Source organism: Xylocopa sonorina, chromosome 3 (assembly GCF_050948175.1).
Source record: "Xylocopa sonorina isolate GNS202 chromosome 3, iyXylSono1_principal, whole genome shotgun sequence".
NCBI classification, from domain to species: domain Eukaryota; kingdom Metazoa; phylum Arthropoda; class Insecta; order Hymenoptera; family Apidae; genus Xylocopa; species Xylocopa sonorina.
This window is the reverse complement of record NC_135195.1, coordinates 10,541,355-10,559,026: the sequence shown is the minus strand read 5'-3', so window position 1 is coordinate 10,559,026 and position 17,672 is coordinate 10,541,355. Positions and strand designations below refer to the sequence as shown.

Below are 17,672 nucleotides of genomic sequence, written 5' to 3'. Positions count from 1 at the left end.
ATTCGATCTCCCTTGTGTCGCACGATTCCGCTGCAAACGCGAGATTCTAATCGCGTCGCGGGCGTAAATTGAATCAGACGCGGCGAACAAATGGTACCGTAAATGGCACTCGATGTACGACATTTGGGATTGTACAGGCTGTGATTCTTATATACGGAGAGTCATCTTTTCGGGGGGAAAACGATGCTATATGCACGTAACTTGGACTTAAAAAAGGAACCTTATAAAATATGTCAATTTGATTTTTGGTCCCAATGATATTAAGATCGTTAAATGCTAATTGCATTAATGAAAGTACATGTTTTTCGATCGTATTCCATGCCGTGCAACGATTTGCTTATACATAATTTGATCTTGCATAATAATAATTGTAAACCCTTACTGATATCGTAAATGATTAAGAACGAACGCAGGCGGAAGTATCGGAGCATTGACACTGACTGTGACAATGGTACTGGCATCTGGGAAAATCCAAAGCCGAAGATAGCGGGGAACCACTTTGCGTTTGTTCAGCTGTGTGCGTTGCCTATCAAAGCGTACGTGTCAGAGACCAAAGACGTGTTTATATTTAGAAATCTAATGTCCATCGAGCTAAAATATTAAACGATACAAATAGAAACATTAATCCAGATTTACTCATTAATTATGAAAAAATAGTTATTATGCACTGAGATAATGGCATGTTGGAGTAAAATAGTTTCATTACAAAGGACCAACGGAATTGTATATTCCATATTGAAACTATATGAAAATAGATCATTTTTTAATTCGAGTGAATTGTATTCAGAGATATTACTGGGTTATATAGTTTATGAAAAAAATCTACCCTCAATTATTTCGAGTAAAATAATTCTCTAGTTCTGTAACTATTTCTATCGCGAATGAGTAAAAACGTGCGACCTTCGAGCGGAGATTCCACCATTAGAATAGATTGATTAGAAATTAATTACTGTTTATGAAAAGGAACTTCCCCAAGCAGATAAACCGTTCGAGCTGACGATAAGTCAATAACGTTTCATATGTATATACATATTTGGTTTCTCCACGCTTTATCAGGGACTTACCCGAACGTTACTGAAGAAACACTTGTATATAAACCGGTGTAGCAGCGGTTCATTCATCAGTCACTTCTCAAAGCTTTTCTTGAGTAGTTCAGACATTCCGACATACCCGCGAAGTTTAACAAAAACCTCGATCAACATGAAGATCTACTTCCTTGTCGCACTTCTCTTGGTGGCCTTTGCCGCTGTCATGGCTGCTCCAGTTGGTAAGCGAACAAATGGTGTTTGAACATAAAGTAACTCATCGCTCTTTATTGTATCTATTCTTGAATTATTCTTTAATGTAACGAGAATTTTACGCAGTGATAGAATTAATTTGTGCAAGAGCAATAAAATGATGCCAACTGGTCAAAGTGTACCAAATACGATTCTTCGCTAACGACTTCTCCTTTTTCTAAACGAGTTAAGTCACGGTTGTACATGGCTAACGACGTCGTTTCAATTTCAGAGGAGGAGTACGAGCCCCTCGAAGTGGATGATACCCCAGAACGTGCCGATAGACACAGAAGAGTAACCTGCGATCTTCTCTCCTTCAAGGGAATCGCAGAGCATAGTGCTTGCGCTGCGAATTGCCTCAGCATGGGCAAAGCTGGTGGCCGCTGCGAGGACGGAATCTGTAACTGCCGCAAGTACGTGATCCCTTAAATTTCAATTCTTCCAATACTCGAAAAATCGATTCGACAAACACTATTCGTTGAGAGATATATTCCTTTAAGTCGAAACTTTTGATATTTGCTGAATTATCGTCATTATTTGATCAGCTTCGAGAATCCTTTTCGATCCTTAATGTTGCGTTTGATACTTTATCATTTGGTTTCAATGATATGCAGACAGTAGAGTTTTGAATAATTTCGTACTAATTTATAACGATTTCTTTCCTTGTAGAACCACCTTCAAGGAGCTCTGGGACAAACGTTTCGGCTAAACGCAACCCCTCTGCCAAGTTGACACACGAAAGACCGATGGCGACAGCTGTGGATAATTTTCGTTAAAAGAATATTTATAAAACACGTTTTTGGTGCCATATTAGGTTAGATTCTTCATTATTGACAATTCTTTGCATTACTATTTAAATACATGACTATCGAATAATTATGCGAGATGACTTTCTTAATAACTAGTCCTCGATAATAGTTAAGTTATAATTACTTTGCTCATTGTTCCAACTTCAATTTCATCTTTGCCCGCATAAACAGTGATTCGTTGCATTCTGTTCCATAAAAAATTTACACCATGCACAAGAAAATATTTTCATTTGCAAACGTTAAATTAAAATTGCACGATCCACGTTTCTTTCATCGAATCGTTTGACATTCAAATGACGATTAAAAAACCACGAGCAGCATTTCAAATTGTTCAGCGAATTATGCATCTTGATAATTTCCTCGTTTTGGCGAAACCGTTCACGTATTTATCGGACATCGTTGGACGCGAACGAAACTGCCATTAGAGGAGGCGTAATCGTTGCGACACGTCGCATTAGAAATCGTCGTTGCATTGTTAAAAATCATTCGCACGACGCGCGGCTGTTTCGCCAGCCAAATCTCAATTAGCAAATCTGTAATATCGTTAACGCAACGTGACAACTGTAACGTTAACGTCTGCGAGCCGATTTCGTAAACGTCTTGCGAACTCCGTTCGCTACGCAACTGCGTTGGGAATGAGGAAATGCGAGCCTCCTAATAACGCGTACGGCATCAGCCATCGCGAACACTTTCACGAGAAAAATGGAAAAAATTCCATGGATTCCACCCTTCAAAAATATATTACAATCACTGGTCGATAAATCGAACGGACTAAAATATACAAACGTAATACGCCGGTTGATTTTTATTTCGTCGAGCGTTGGATTTCACTTTTCAAAACTTCCCTCCACTTCAAAGGGAAATATTTTATCGGTAAATATTTTATACGCGACTGCTATATGAATATAAATTTCGAGGAAATTTCACCGGCAACGTACATTTCCGTTTCAATTATTTCGCGTGGCCTATTAACCTGGTTCGCGTTACAACGAATGCATTTCCGCCGAAAGAAAACAAACTGCCCGCCATCGATATAATTAATTGCGCATTTTAATCGAAAACCGTTAGCTGACCGTAGCGGTACGGCCATTATTGAGAATCCATTTGAAGTTGTTTAACAATTTATTTAATGTGCAGAATGAGGTTTTCTTTACCAAATAAATGACGCCGCGATCTCCACCTCAGAGCTTGCTCAAAATTAAGTAATCGAGAAGGGGTTGCGAAACTTTTACTACGAAACCACGTCAAATAACTCGCAGAAAGAAACGACCTAGAACCTCATATTTGAAAGGGGAACTAAATCGATTCAGGGGCTCACGAAAAAGTTCGCTGAATTCCACGAGAAACCTTGCCATAATAATATAACGCCAACTTCATTCACTGTAACTAATCTAAAACTGAAATTTCAGGTATCGCCCGTATCCCTGCGAGGTACCAGCCGAATCTCGATGCAGGGTAAGCAAGAACTGGCTCCCGTCAACAAGAATCGAGCGTGAAAGCGTTCGCTTGTTCCGCTGGATCGTGGGCGTCTGGCTTTAATTCAGTTAGCTCTGTTACGAGGAACGCGTGAGTCGTAACGAGCAATCGTGCCGCAGAAATGATTTCATTGTTCGTGGAAAGCGATAGTCGGTACGTGCGGACGGCGGCTAGAAAGAGTCGGCTGGCAGGATTTATCGCTTGGTAGGAGCACTTCATACCGACCTCATCTTGTATTCTTCGACCGTAGCAGCCGCGGCGAGGAGGGGTCGAGGGCCGGGGGTTGAACGAATAATTCGATTCTATCGGTTTACCGAGTTCACGGAGTACACGGCGTGGATTTACGGTAACGAGATCACGGGATAGAAAGAGGGGAAAGGTAAAGGGGGGGAGGACCGGAAACGCGACGCTCGAGGAACGGTCCGACGTGAACCGGATGGAGTTTCGTCACTGGTCGCGTTACCCAGCCGCCATTCAATATCTTTCGGCGATAATTATGCCTGTCGCGTGACAGCTGTGATTAAACGGCCGATCGAACCGTTGTAAATCACCAGGACCAGCAGAAAAGTTGTTGCGCCGTTGTGTCCCTTTGAATTAGCGCCAGATTCGATTTATGGGCAAGCGGCGAGTTTTATGCGTTCGCGGGAAATTTATGCACCGCGAAAGTGCACGGGACGCGCGTACAGTATGAAAAAAGTGTGAGGAATAAAAGGGGAAAGAAGAAAATGGTCTCGGTTGTCCGGTAGGAGGAAAAAACCGGACGATGCGCCTGGCTGAATCTACCTGCGACTGCACAGCTGGGCTGTGTGTCTACTTTTAAGTAGTAAGCCTCGAGTTTCGTCGGTGCTCACCACGATTTTATGAAAATGGTCGCTTTGATGTGGGCTGCTTGTTAGTTATAAAGAGAGTTTGCACGCTCATTGATCTGGCACGCGGGAAGCTACGTGTACCACCGTACGAATCGCGAGTCGATGAATTCTCGCGATTATGCCCGTGCTACCAGCGATACGAAATCTGTTTCAATTTTCGCAGACGACGGGCCGAAACGTTCCACGGGAAGTACTCTTAGAGCGTTACAGCCGATTGATCCGGCTGACTCACTGAGATAAGAAAAAAGAAAAGCTGGTTATGAAAGAGTCACCGTGCATGCGGCGATGAGATAAAAATATTCGCGATGAAATGTTCGGGTTCGACGTGAAACGAGAGGCGAACGGTTCGTTGGTGTCGATGGAAATTTGTAAAATAAAAATTTCACCTCCCGCGAACAGCCTCGTTAAAACTCTAATTAACTCCTTATAGTCTATTCGAATTTGCATTGCGCTGTTTAATTTAAATTCCCAACCTGATTGTAGCCGCTTTCAATGGCCGGGCGGGATTTTTTTATGCTTTTATTAAAAAACAGAATTGCAACTTTAAATTTGTTTACCGCCCCGACTATAACCGACGGAACTTTTAATGAAATTCATCGCTCGCGCGATTCTAGCGTTGCGTTTAGAATTTTCGCAGCCAGTTGATCAATTGAAAACGAATTAGGAGCGCGTTAAATTGCTGTAAAATAAAACTCTGGTTAAATGAAGCGAGGAAATTAATAGCACTCCATCGACTATTTGCATCGGTCGATACAATTGCGTGCGAGCGCGTAAATTCTCGGCAAACCGGTCGGCCAGTAATGTTTCCCGAAACTTTTCCCGTGCCCGTTATGGCTCCCGAGCGAATCACGATCGCACGTATCCCCATAATTTGCGTGCAAGCTATTGCGTGCATTTTTCTCACAAACCCGGGATAGCAAAACCTTGCCTCGCTCCTACCTCCATAGTCTAGTGGATGTTCGGAGCTCGCGCGATCATGAAACTTGCATTCGAATGGATGCTGCAATTAGCTAAGATCCCAGAGTTACTCGCTATCTCATTGTTCCCTTTCCCTCGATGCTTTTTTACTGCACCGGTTACCCATGATTCATGGATGATCGGTGGATCCCACGTACCAGAAATGCTGCTTTCGAATTACTCTGAGCCTTACACCTTTGCAACATCAGATTCATTGAGATTTGAAGAAAAATCGAGGAAACGATGCTTGGAACGAACAAATTATATTTGATACATTCGATCGATCCTCGATGTACTACCTGTACAGTTCACGTGATCAGACTAATTCCACGGTTAAATCGTCCTTTACGTACTCTTATTCCCCATCGTCCGTCCGTTCGTAATCCGTTCGCAGCTCGTTCCAACTTCTGCTCTCTTGCTACTTTCGTTCGTCCTCTCCGGAACGTGTTTCGGTCGATCGATTTCGCCGTGGATACGGGGGTGGTCGGAGCGGACGGAGGGCAGAAAGAGGGACGCTCTAACCGGGAAAGAGAGAAGAAGGGAAAGCGAAAAAAAGGCTGGAACGAGAGTGGATCGAGTCAAAGCGGCCGGGGGAGCGACGAGGACGCGCGCGATGCAGCGGGACCCCGTCAGGGGGTCGAAAGGAAGAGGAACGAGGGTGGAACTGCGACGCGGAGGGCTGGCGGAGGGTGCGAGAAGATGGACGGAGAGGAAAAAAGGAACGCCGCCGCGGAAACGAGATCGCGAAATAAAAGGGTTGCGCGAGAGCCGGGCCCGCGCGCGGCGCTCGATCAGAAAGAGAGAATCCGTAAGAGATAGAGGAGAGAAGGGACGCAGACGCGCTGCGCACGGTTTTCAACTACCCTTCCGCGAGAGGAAGGACGCGGAAGGTTGCTATCTCTGCTCTCTTCCTATACGCGTTCGTCTCTTTTTCCTTACTTTATCTCTTTCCTTCCGTCTTCACCCTCTTTCCCCATCCTCAGACTCTTAATACTTTCGTCTAATTCTTCGATTTGAATCTCGATTGTTTCGCATCGAGCGTGTCGAAGTAATTCACTACTCGGACTTTACTGATGCGATAGACTCGTAATCTATCCTGAAGAAGCACTTTGGATTGAAAATCCTAAATAACTCCATGTTTGAAGAACTGGTCCTATACCTAGAACGCTTAAAGTTAATCTAGCCCAACTTAGCCTGTCAACACTACCGTTCTTGCTACCCTCAATTGCTATAACCATCGCCACCGTCATCTCTCTACGGACACACCGGAACCACCACCGTTACCTTCCGTTACCACCGCCGACTGGGACCACGCACCACGGAACGAAGCACCCATCAGCAGCCCCCATCAGCATCAGCACCGCCATCTCCGTCAATCTGCCAGCTCCATGGTAGCTCAGAGGCGGCAACGACAGTAACACCAACAGCAGCAGGCAGCAGCAGTAGCAGCGTTATTCGTTGAACCCCTCTTGACGACGTCAGTGCGCGCCGCGGCGCTTTGAATGTAACTAATTAGTAACTACGCTCACCGTGACGTAATAAGCAGCAGACGGTTTCTAGCAGCGGGCTCGGCGTACCGTGCGCCGCGCGCCGCTCTCGTTATCGTTTTATTTCGAAATTTTCATCCCCTTGACTCGACCGCCCCTTTGCACCGACAACGAGCCCCCGCTTCTTGCTTTTTTTCAAAAGCCTCCGCCCTCTCCTTCTCCCTTATCGCGCTCATCTCTCCCTCAACCAGCCCCAGCTAAACGCGATTTCTCTTGCCCGGAAGCACGCGAAAAGTATGCGCGTATACGACCCGGAGTTCGTCGAGGTGAAACGTTCGCTACCTTGAGGAAATTACGAGAACGGACCAAGGGGGTGCAGTTTGGGAAGAGCAGAAGTTTGGTGCGCGCTATTTACCAGTTGCTGGGGACCCGGTCGACGAGAGACCGGAAGCCAGCTGCTATATTCTGAAGGGCAATGGTCCCGTTAGAATCGTGCATTTCTGGATCTGCTACCATCTGACACGATGCGTGACTGGAGTTGACCTGGAGTTATTTATTAAAACTTGTCCAATACCGCACTTACTTGTCACGAGTAGCCGAGCTCGTTGAAACAACTAGATATTACAGCCAGATAAGAACGCTTCTTCAGAGACAGCTCTTGATCCACGAAAGTAGTATCCATCGACGCGGTTGATCTTTGTTTCGAACACGGAACAGCTGAATGGGCTGACTTGATCGCGTTGTTAATATCGAGGGTGGGACTAGTCTTCTTCCCGTTAAATGGTCCGGCGTGCACGTATATCCGGCCGAAAAGTGCACTCTCAGCACTTAGCCGCGATAGGGGCGTGATGTTAGTTCGTGTCAGAAATTCGTCGAAGCGATTTAGCGACTTCCCCGTGTTACATTATCGTAATGAACTGTTGCTAATATATGTGTGTTGTCGACGGTGAATTATGGGTGGGAAGTTTTAGGATGAGTGGGACTTGTTGGAGAACCGTGGAGCGTTCTAGCGATATAACGCTGATTACAAAGAGGCACTTTGTACGAAAAATACATCTGCATGCGCGTAAAGTACTGAATTCTATTATTCAACGAACGGAAAGGTACAGACGAAAAGGGCACGTATTTAACGCGAATGGCCGAAGAGGCAAAAAAAAAAAAAAATACCCGTCGCATTTTTCTAGACGCGAATAGCTAGGCTGGGGGCTGAATCCAAGGAACGAAGTTGGAGCACTAGACGATGAAATCGGGAAGCGGTCGTCTCTCTAATTAAAATCCACCACGATCCGCTTAGTCTGTCTGTCCGTGAATGACTATCTACCTCCGGGGATTAACAGCGATCTCACGACTATTACGCAGTGCCGGCCAAGTCACCGACTGCGCCTCTCTATTACACGACGAAACACTTTTCCCCCGCAGCGTTCGATGCGTACGTTCCAGCACAGAAATTCCACGAATGGTTTTTCAAATCGCAATTTTTTCACCCGTTTCCACGATTGTGCCAGAATTAATCAAGATAGAATTGATTAGTTCACGGTTGGAATTTTATTAGTTTACGGGGTCCTTCGCAAAAGTTGGTTTCGCTGTATTTTCGCGCGGATTGGCTTTCCTTATGCCGTAAATAATATACGTAAAGGCACACGATGTCGTTCAATTTTGCGAACGGCATGAAATATCGCCGCTTCCCGAGGTACATAAATATTGAACTTGTTTTTCCAACAACGATCGAACGTACGCGTAAAGTAACGTACACAGATTTGTACAAATTCCAACGTGCACTTGCTGAATGGCTCGGATCAAGTATGCAATTCTGGCAAAGTGGGTTGGTTTCGAGTTTACGTTACGCTTTGAAAATTGAGCGATCGAATTCAGCAATAATTATTTTCCAGCAACGGATACATTCTACGTTTCAGATTTTTGCAATTGCGCGAGTAAAGGTTGAAGATTATTTACTAAACGCGTGGAACAACAAATTACCTGCACGCTCGAGGCATTCTCATCTAAACCTGAACAAAGAATCCTCATAAACTCTCACGGATTTAACCCAAGGGCGTACACTCGGTCCAAGTGTTCCAACCGCGACCCAGGAATCATCCTCGGCCGATTTCTCACCGCCCTCGGTGCAATCGTAGAAAAGTCGACCGTGCAACGAACGCTTTGGAGACGTAAAAAAAAATGCACGACCAGGAGAATTACGAGTTTAATACTCGAGCTGCTTAAGCGTGCACTTAAACGCATTTTTGCCAGCCGGCAACTTTATCTCGTTTCCGCGTGGCGTTGCCGCGCTATGATTTTAAATTCACCGCGCAACACGTTAAACCGCAAACTCCGTTTCCTTATACCATACTTAGGTCCTTATTTAGTTTATTAGCAACTTACCAACTCTGTACCATGCTTAAGGCCGCAGCGGCGCCTATGCATAGTATATCCACGGTGCTCGTGTTCGCAGCCGCATAAAGTTGTTACTTTACGCGCGCAACCGGAAACCAGCAGCTACTTTCGCTGAACTGGGAGTACTTCTTGCTACCATACACCCTTTGGTCCCCTCAAGTCTAATTCCATCGATTCGATCGCAACTAACATATTCGCAATTTCTCATTTCGATGAAAGACACGTAAACTAATTGCTTGCAATTAATAACGCCTATAGACACTCTGATAAACTCGTAGGAATAATTTTTTCCAGGGGTACTTTTCGCGCGCGACATCGATCGCTGTTTCAATGTTTCCAACGATTCCAGTTAATTCGCGAATAAAGTCGCACCTGTCGACTGATCAATCGGCGCTAACGAAACGATTTCATCGCAACAACAATTTCGACGCGAACCGGAAAAGGGAGGGCGCACCGCTCGGCTCGATACACCCTCTCAGCAGAAATTTCGCAGACCAATGAAATTTTACGTCGCCTGGATGCGAGCGTCGTCCCGGTTGTCCCGGGCTCATCCAGCCCGAGTGCATTCGTCTCTTCCAGAGCGGCCGTAAACGGCTTCTGGTAACGCGTGTACGCTTCCGGCTGATTGTGGCTGCGCGATCGCCTTTTACGATCGTCTCGACGCGTCCGCGAGTTCCCGTCAGGCTGATAATGGGTACCATAACCGTTGAGGAAACGTCCTCGTGGGACCGTCGACCAGCTTTCCCAGACGGTACCAGGCGACGATGTTTGGTAATAATTGCTGGTCCTATTCGGGGTTCAAGTTTCTGTTGATCGTTCGCCTCTTTGCGATTAGCCAGAGTGGATTGGGTCTAACTGGATGACACGTAATGGTGGATAATACAGGGAAACGACCGTGGACCACGTGCTCCTTGTTTTACTTCGACGAACGCCACAAAAGCAAACGAGGAACAGGAAGAAAGATTATGGCGGCAGAGTGCATTCTAATTTGACGAGATTCAGCGTCGTGTCGGACGTTAACGCGGCATGCCTGAGGGCCTGGTGGCCCTGCAAGACAGACGGGCAAGTTCTCGCGGAAGTTGGAGCCGCGGATGTTCCGCCGCCTAATTATTAGCTCGTTTATGCCCAGGAACTTTTTACAGGATCCAGAGCGCACCTCGACGGATCGGACTCCACCGATTTTGGCTTAATTACGATTTAACGGGCCCGAGGTTAGAAAACTTTCTCGCTTGCCGCGTATTATTCGCTAATGAGCTAACGAGGTCCTCGAGGACTCGGGAGGATCCGACGAGAATGAATCTTTCGTGGGCACCGTTCGCCGTGGCCGAGACCCCTCGAACGTCTCGTGTCAGAATTATGACGTCGAGGATCGTAAAAGTCTGTGGATGGTTTACGACTGGTAACTTCGTTCGCGTCGAGTGTACTTTAGAGTCATTATTTTATGATTGTGTCATCAGCTGCTATGGACGTAGTTAATTTACGGAGAACGGTTGCTTCAGCGAGAAATGTGCTTTTTGATTGAATCGTTTATTAGAATCTAACTCGAACTAAACTGAAACCATAAAAATTGATAAGGATTGTACTCTGAATGTAACTCGAATCCGACTAAAATGTTAAAGCTGCGAAATATTTGGAGCACAATTGTCTCGATGAAAAATGTGCGCCGAGCGGAGGAGCCATAATTCCCATAAGATTAATAGAACAAAGTGAATGGCCCGTGTAGAATGGAAAATCTGGTTTAATGGATACCAGGCGCGGTCCCAGCCATGTCATACGTCGGTGCATTAATATTTGATCGGACGTATTATGGAAAATCCAACCGGTTTTTCGCGAGTCACAACATACTACGGTGCTCGCCGTGATCTATTAATCTTTTCCAGGAAATGACCCCGAGGAAGTCGTCAGTCAAATTTTCGATTCTGCTCCGGGGCTTTTCAACTTTCCCTGGCGTATTTAAAATCCTTCCTCGAATTCCAAGACTATCCATCATCGAGATCTATAAAAAGGATGGGGAAAAAAGAAGAGAAACCTCGCCTCCATTATCGAAGTAACACTAGAACGCTATTAAAATTGTACTTGCGGCGTTACCAAGCAAGTGTGTGATATCTAAATATGAAAATCATTTTGCGCGAAAGAGAAGCTTCCATAAAGTATAAAAATTTACTTACCAGACGACTGCGTTCCATGAACATACCATTACATCAATGAAATTGCTTCCTCGCTGGCGTGTACGAAGATCGCGGACGAATATTTAATGGAGGGCTTCGCGCAAGAATTTTAAATTCTTGGAAAGAAAAAAAAAGAGAAGGCGACGTCCAATTCTCACGGACGCGCGGAACAGTGTTCGCACGCGACGGGACGCGCGGTGCACTTTCCGCTAACGACGCGGAGGCAATAATGTATCAACGGGGGCGAGCGGGAAAATTCATTTTCGCGGGAATATCGTGAAAGACTGCCCGCGGCGAGCGCGCGATGATAAAGGGCCAATAATAGCGCCGATACGACGCGGATTAACGCGCTTTCGTTGCTGTATTTTTGCGGACAAAGCTCGAAGGTAATAACGGCGGCAGAACGGTAGGATTCCCCGGTCCTGTCTGTTGCATTCATTAAAATTTCACAGAACAGCACCGCGATCGATTTATCCGAGCCGATTCCCTCATCAATTCTAGACGCGACGCCCCACTTTTACAAACAGGCGCGAATTCATTTATTATATTTACTAATCCGCAATAGCGATTATTCCCCGACGAAATTTAATCGATGCGATCGAAGAAAGAGCAGATCACTTTCGTTTCGACTCTCAGGCACGCGGAGAAACCGTTTGCTGTTTTCTAAGTACACAAAAATCATATACATACGTTCTCGTAACTTTTGCGAAATACAACGAGCCTTCACGATCGTGCGAAACTGTCGTCGAACTGTGAGAAATTTAATCTACCGTACTCAGACTTTGAAATTGAACTATTTAATTAAGGAAAGTTAAGTTATACAGTAACCATCGAAGTGACGCGATGCGCGAAACAGTGAGGAGGGAAATTAGGGAGGATTTGAGAAGGATCGTGAACGTCTCGAAAAAGAAGCACGTCTTCCGTAAGTATACCCCGAGGAGGGAATATTCTTGAGCGCTGCAGGGAACTTATGAGTTTCATGGAAAAGTGCTCGGCGAACGGGTAACTACATTACCGTTTCTCGCCGGAAGTTGACTTTGCCCAACAATTGGACCGAATGCTCGAAACGCTTAAGAGACCCCGACATACTTTCTTAACTTCTCGCAATTAGTTCGCCCGGGACGAGGAATAGCTAACGGTGCACGCTGCTCGAAATCAATCCTGTCGTTGCCCCCCCACCTTTTCATCAAGCGCCCAACTAGTCTCCAATTTAACCAGCCGAATTCCTAACAAGCGCATTTATGTTTTTCCACAGAGTTGTGACAAGTCGCAGAAACGGCAACAATCGTAGAAGCTCTCCCGCAGTTAAACAAGGTACAGTAAATTATTTTTAAATCGTATCCATGGGGGATGAGATCCCTTTATTCTATGAAATAGTAAATATAATTAATAACAGTTGCAAACTTATGATTGTTTCATTCCACGTACCGAACCAACGACGAGAAAGCCGCTGCACTCTTCGATTCTCGCTTCTATACCATCTATACCATTTTTCCTGATTTGGTCCGGTGGCTGGCTCGCCGTAGGACAATCCAGCGAAACCGCAACCCCAGCCCAACAACGGTGTTCGAAAGAGGGTGCATTTGCATAGCTAGGCGCGGAAGATGGAACTGCGCGATAGCCACTGTCTGCCAATTACAGAAACCGGCCACAGTCGTAACTATATACAAACCAGCATTTACCATCCTTCTTGCTCCGGGCGATACGACGGGAACTAATTATAATCCCGAAAGTTGCACGGTTACGTGGCCGGCTTTTCGAACGGCGCTCGAACTCTCTGGTAACTTTTCCGTTTCGCCGCGTAGTCCGCGCCCCGACCGCCCAAACGGTGGACGATTTTTCCCTCCGCAATAATTAGAGGCCGGAAACGTTCGCGGGGTGAGCGTTTTATGAGCGGTATCGATGGTTGCCCAGGACCGTTCCCGTCTTCGTTCGAGACTGAGGATTTATTAAGGAAAGTTTCGAGCTTCCGGTTTGATAGAGAACCGTTCGACGGAGGGAGAGGTGGAGGGATGCTCTGGTATCGAATAAACGGTCTAATGGTCCAGCTGTATCGATGGCGATACTATCCTCTTGGTATTTGGAGCAAAGAGTCTCAGATAAGATAGAGGGATAATTGTCGAGGGTGTAGAAGAATGCTAATTTCGAGACTAAAGCGAGACGGAGATCAAGAGCGCGATAAAATTATATACAAAACGGTTCTAACAATTTTTCTGTGTTATTAAAGGTAGAAGCGGAAACGAGGGATCTCAGCAAAGGGACCAGCGAGTGCGGAGATAAAAGCAGATTGCAGGAGACACGGGCGAGGATCCCGCACGGAAGGATGAACGCAGGTAGAGTGGTAAAAGTCGTGGTACCTTCTTTGGGTTCACTCCCATTAGGAGTAGAAGTAACGCGTCCCTTTATGCGTTAACGAGACCCTCCTTCGAGTCCCTGGGCTCACGCACGCGCGGGAAACCCAGCCAAGACGAAGAGGAGAGGATTGGACGGAGCGGGAAGGATCGTGAAACAGATGGCCGAGGGAATGGTGGAAAAACGCAGGTCGAATGAAAAAAGAACGGAGATAGAACACGGCGGAGGAAAAGCAGAGAAAAGGAAATAGCTCTGCAGAGGCTGAAGCTGTACGTATTCGCGTTTCGCGAGGAACACGCATATTTCCCTCGCACTGGCTCCAATACAGGTCCGCTCTATGGCTGCACCCTTGTACATTTTTATTAGAGCTCGTTCGAGCTCTCGACCATCGCTACACGTACGCTCAGATCTGTACGTGTAAGCGCAGGGCAGGTATATGAGTCCACGTAGGCGATGGAATTCGAAGGAGATTGATTCTACATAGCGAAATGAACCCAAAGTATGAAGTAACTGTTTTGAATACGAAGATTGGCTCTCAAGTAAATCGATGGCAAGAGTTCGAGTGTACGAGAAACTTTTTATTTCTCGAAAACATTTCGATACTGATGCATCCGGTATTTCGTACCGTAAGAGATTGCTATCAGAGAAATGACGATATAACCGAACAGAATTGACCCAAAAACATACGAACGCGTTTCCCCCTGTTCATCTATTTCCTAACAAGTACGAGTGAAAAGTAATTTCTTCCATTCTCGATATTTCCCATTCAATATTTCACGGGGCATCACTTTTTCCATCGGGTCGTGCCGGGAGTCGGGCGACATTCCATGCTGGCGGAACGCGTCCCTGTGATCCGCGAGCGCGCAGAGGGTGGACGACGGGGTGGTAGTTCCGCGAGCACGTCGACGGTGGATATTGTTCGTCCTGCGACAATGTCGCCTTGATTAGGGAGTCGTCTCCTCTGCCGGTTTCACGTGCCTGCACGCTGATTCCTTTCTCTTAACCGCGGTCCTCCACCCCGCTCTATCGCCGCCCCTGTTCAACCCTCTTTTTCTCTGTGATTCAAACGCCCCGCTGGCCGCCGCCGCTGTCGCGCACCGCGAATCTCCCCGAGATGAAGCGGCGAGCCGAGATGAAACGACGTCCACCGGCTGCTTAACGAGTGCGCACCCTGTCTCGCGTTTTATTATAATATTTTATTCCGCTGGCAATCACGCCCGATATTGTCGTGCACGGAATGTGGAGTAAGACGCAGGGGGTTGAGGATGGCGCTCGCGTACACTACCCGCCTCGCTCTGGCTCGTTTTATTAATTAATATACTAATTAATTAGGTCTGCGTATATTAAACTCGCTGTTATTTAATTACATGCCCAGTTATACCGGCGTGGCTGCAAACATTGTACTCGCTTTAGTAACGAACGTACAAAGACCTAATTAGAGGGTGTATTAAATCTTCTATTACTCGTGAACATTTTTGCGCAACTGCTAGGGCTCGTATTTCAATTGTTGGAAAACTATGAATAACGAATTCAAATAAAATACGGGCGCGGTAATTTTCCTCGGGTTTTACAACGCGGCAACAGCAAAATGGGAGGGATGAATTTTTTCTTTGAAAAGCCATTGCCTTGCGCTTTATAACTCGGAAGCTAAAGATGCAACAAAAAGATAGTAATTCTTTCGTATTTCCTGGCGAGGTATTTAACGCAAACGAACGGCGGGTTCGCAAAAAACCTGAATATTTTAAGAACTTCCCTTGTTAGAAAGGAACGCGGAGACTCGGGGCGTTGGAAGAAGAGAAGCGATACCTCGCGGCGCGGGAGGACACAAAGGTGGTCGTGGTAGTAAGAAATTCGTTCTTCGATGGTAAATCAGATTTTAAGTAGCTAAACTTTCGAACAAAATTCTCCGACTACGTCGACTTCTACTATCCACCGATTCTTTGCGCCAAGAATATGAAATTGTCTCTCGAGTTTCAACGAGCAATTAACCCCGGAGTTGCTGCCTCGACGCGATTACAAGCTGATAACGTTAATTAGGGCTTTTCCTTTGTATATGCCCTCGAAAGTTGCAGCTAATTCTAGACCACGGAAACGGTATCGCGACTTACCTGTACAAGAATCAGTAGCGATACAAAATGGTACAAATGATATCGCAACTTGTCTATTTCTATATTCGAGGATGAGAAAGAAATGAAAAAGGGAGAAATGGTATAGAATGGTAAGAAAGAAAAATTGTATCGAGAGATTTCAAGAGAGAATTATGAAAATAGTATGTTCATACGTTGCCTGGAGGAGGAGGAATAGATACGACACAATCACATACGAAATTTAATTTCAGTGCTCCCTCTCAGCCTTCGTTCCGTGGTATATGCCATTTAAATTTGCGGAATCTACCGTATCAGAGCCGACTTTGTGCGTATTAATTTTTAATACCGTTATCGCCGTTTGCTTCTCCGTAGAATGGACTCGCGGCCGTTATACGTTGCTCGGTTTTATAATTTACGTGGAGCTAATTCCGCGAAAATTGCGCTGTTCGAAGAATGGCACAGCAGCCGAATAAATATTAGAATGTTTCAGGAAATATTGCGGCGGTCGCGATTTATATTGCTTCCAATTATTTTTAAGCCGTCCAGAAAACGTACTAATCCAGGGGTTGATACGTAGTTGAAAAGGATTTCTTGCATCAGGGCTCGTAATTGCTAATTTCCCGCAGCGGTTCGCTCTTTACGTTTTGCGTCTCTCAAAATTCAAAAGAGCACGAATACAATGCACCGTCGTACGGCAAATTGAATTCTTTGATATAATGAGAGGAGAAAGGAAACGCGGTCTTGTCTTTTCCGCGATACGATCGACAGATCTCGGAGAGGGAATTGCGAAAACAATGCATTCGCCTTTTACGTACGCTGGAATTGGATTTCGCAACGGTTGGCCCGCGTCTCGTGACGTATCACGAATCGACGTCAACGCGTCGCGTTTCGAAAATTCTATCCGCCGAGAGAAACGGAATTCGCGGACCGGCTATTTTTCAGCGAACGCCTTACAAAAGGCGCGATTATTTCCCTCGACTCTCGACGCGGCTTGAAAACCGTTCAAAAGCCTTGGCGTGCCTTTGCCCGATGTTACGTCACGTTTCCTTGTTCGGAAGAATTGAATAACTTCGCTTTCTTCGCGCCTCCAAATCGGTAGATCGATTAGACTTCTTAACAGTGGACGCGAATTCGTCGAAAATTGTATTACAACCGAATCGTTTCTTGAAATTATTACAAGTTGATCCGCTTCCCTTAATCTTTACTGTATCACTGACGAAGAACCTTGGAGAGAAGGTACTCGGACAGTGTAGGTAAATAAATTTGGAAATCGAGCCCTCAACAAATTCGAGACTCTCGAATAACGTCACACGTTAAGTCGCGAAATGAATGGAATGGAAATTTTCACGGGAAACAACGTCTATCGATCAATAGCTGTCTCAGATTTTCAGAGCTGGCGGAATTCGCTATCAAATATTTATCAGAGCTGAAAAACGCATCGCGGACTGGATTTATTAACGCTCCATTTAATCGTCGGCATCGGTTACCGCGATGGTGAGGATAATCCTTGGTGCACGCGAAGTCGTACGAGAACGCGAGGGACGATTCCGCCGCGCGACACTCGAAAACTAATGCAACGACAATGAAAATCGGTCGAATGATTTACGAACGAGTTTCAGTCGCGCTGTTACGACGGGCAAAAAATTGGACTTGAAACTGGACGAAAGATGCCGGTCCAATTACGCTGCTTTTTCATTTCCGACAAATTGGGACGAAGAATGTCGGTCGATTGAAAATCGTCTACGACAGTGGAGCAATAATGTGAACTCGAGTGAAAATTGTGTACGAAATATTTTCCA

At 45.8% G+C, this 17,672-nt stretch overlaps 1 protein-coding gene across 1 annotated transcript; it reads left to right on the top strand.

Moving 5' to 3' along the window:
* The first annotated feature begins 1,120 nt into the window (after window positions 1–1,120).
* On the top strand, window positions 1,121–2,151 carry Def1 (defensin 1). Its single transcript, XM_076893203.1, has 3 exons — window positions 1,121–1,267; window positions 1,510–1,690; window positions 1,947–2,151. Exons 1-3 carry the CDS (start codon window positions 1,201–1,203, stop codon window positions 1,984–1,986), a joined length of 288 nt encoding a protein of 95 aa, XP_076749318.1. The 5' UTR covers window positions 1,121–1,200; the 3' UTR covers window positions 1,987–2,151.
* Window positions 2,152–17,672: the final 15,521 nt, after the last annotated feature.

Coding starts and splice junctions, on each gene's coding strand:
- Def1 (XM_076893203.1), top strand. CDS start 1,201: ATGAAGATCTACTTCCTTGTCGCACTTCTCTTGGTGGCCTTTGCCGCT. Junction 1,268..1,509: donor TGTCATGGCTGCTCCAGTTG/GTAAGCGAACAA, acceptor TTTCAATTTCAG/AGGAGGAGTACGAGCCCCTC. Junction 1,691..1,946: donor GGAATCTGTAACTGCCGCAA/GTACGTGATCCC, acceptor CTTTCCTTGTAG/AACCACCTTCAAGGAGCTCT.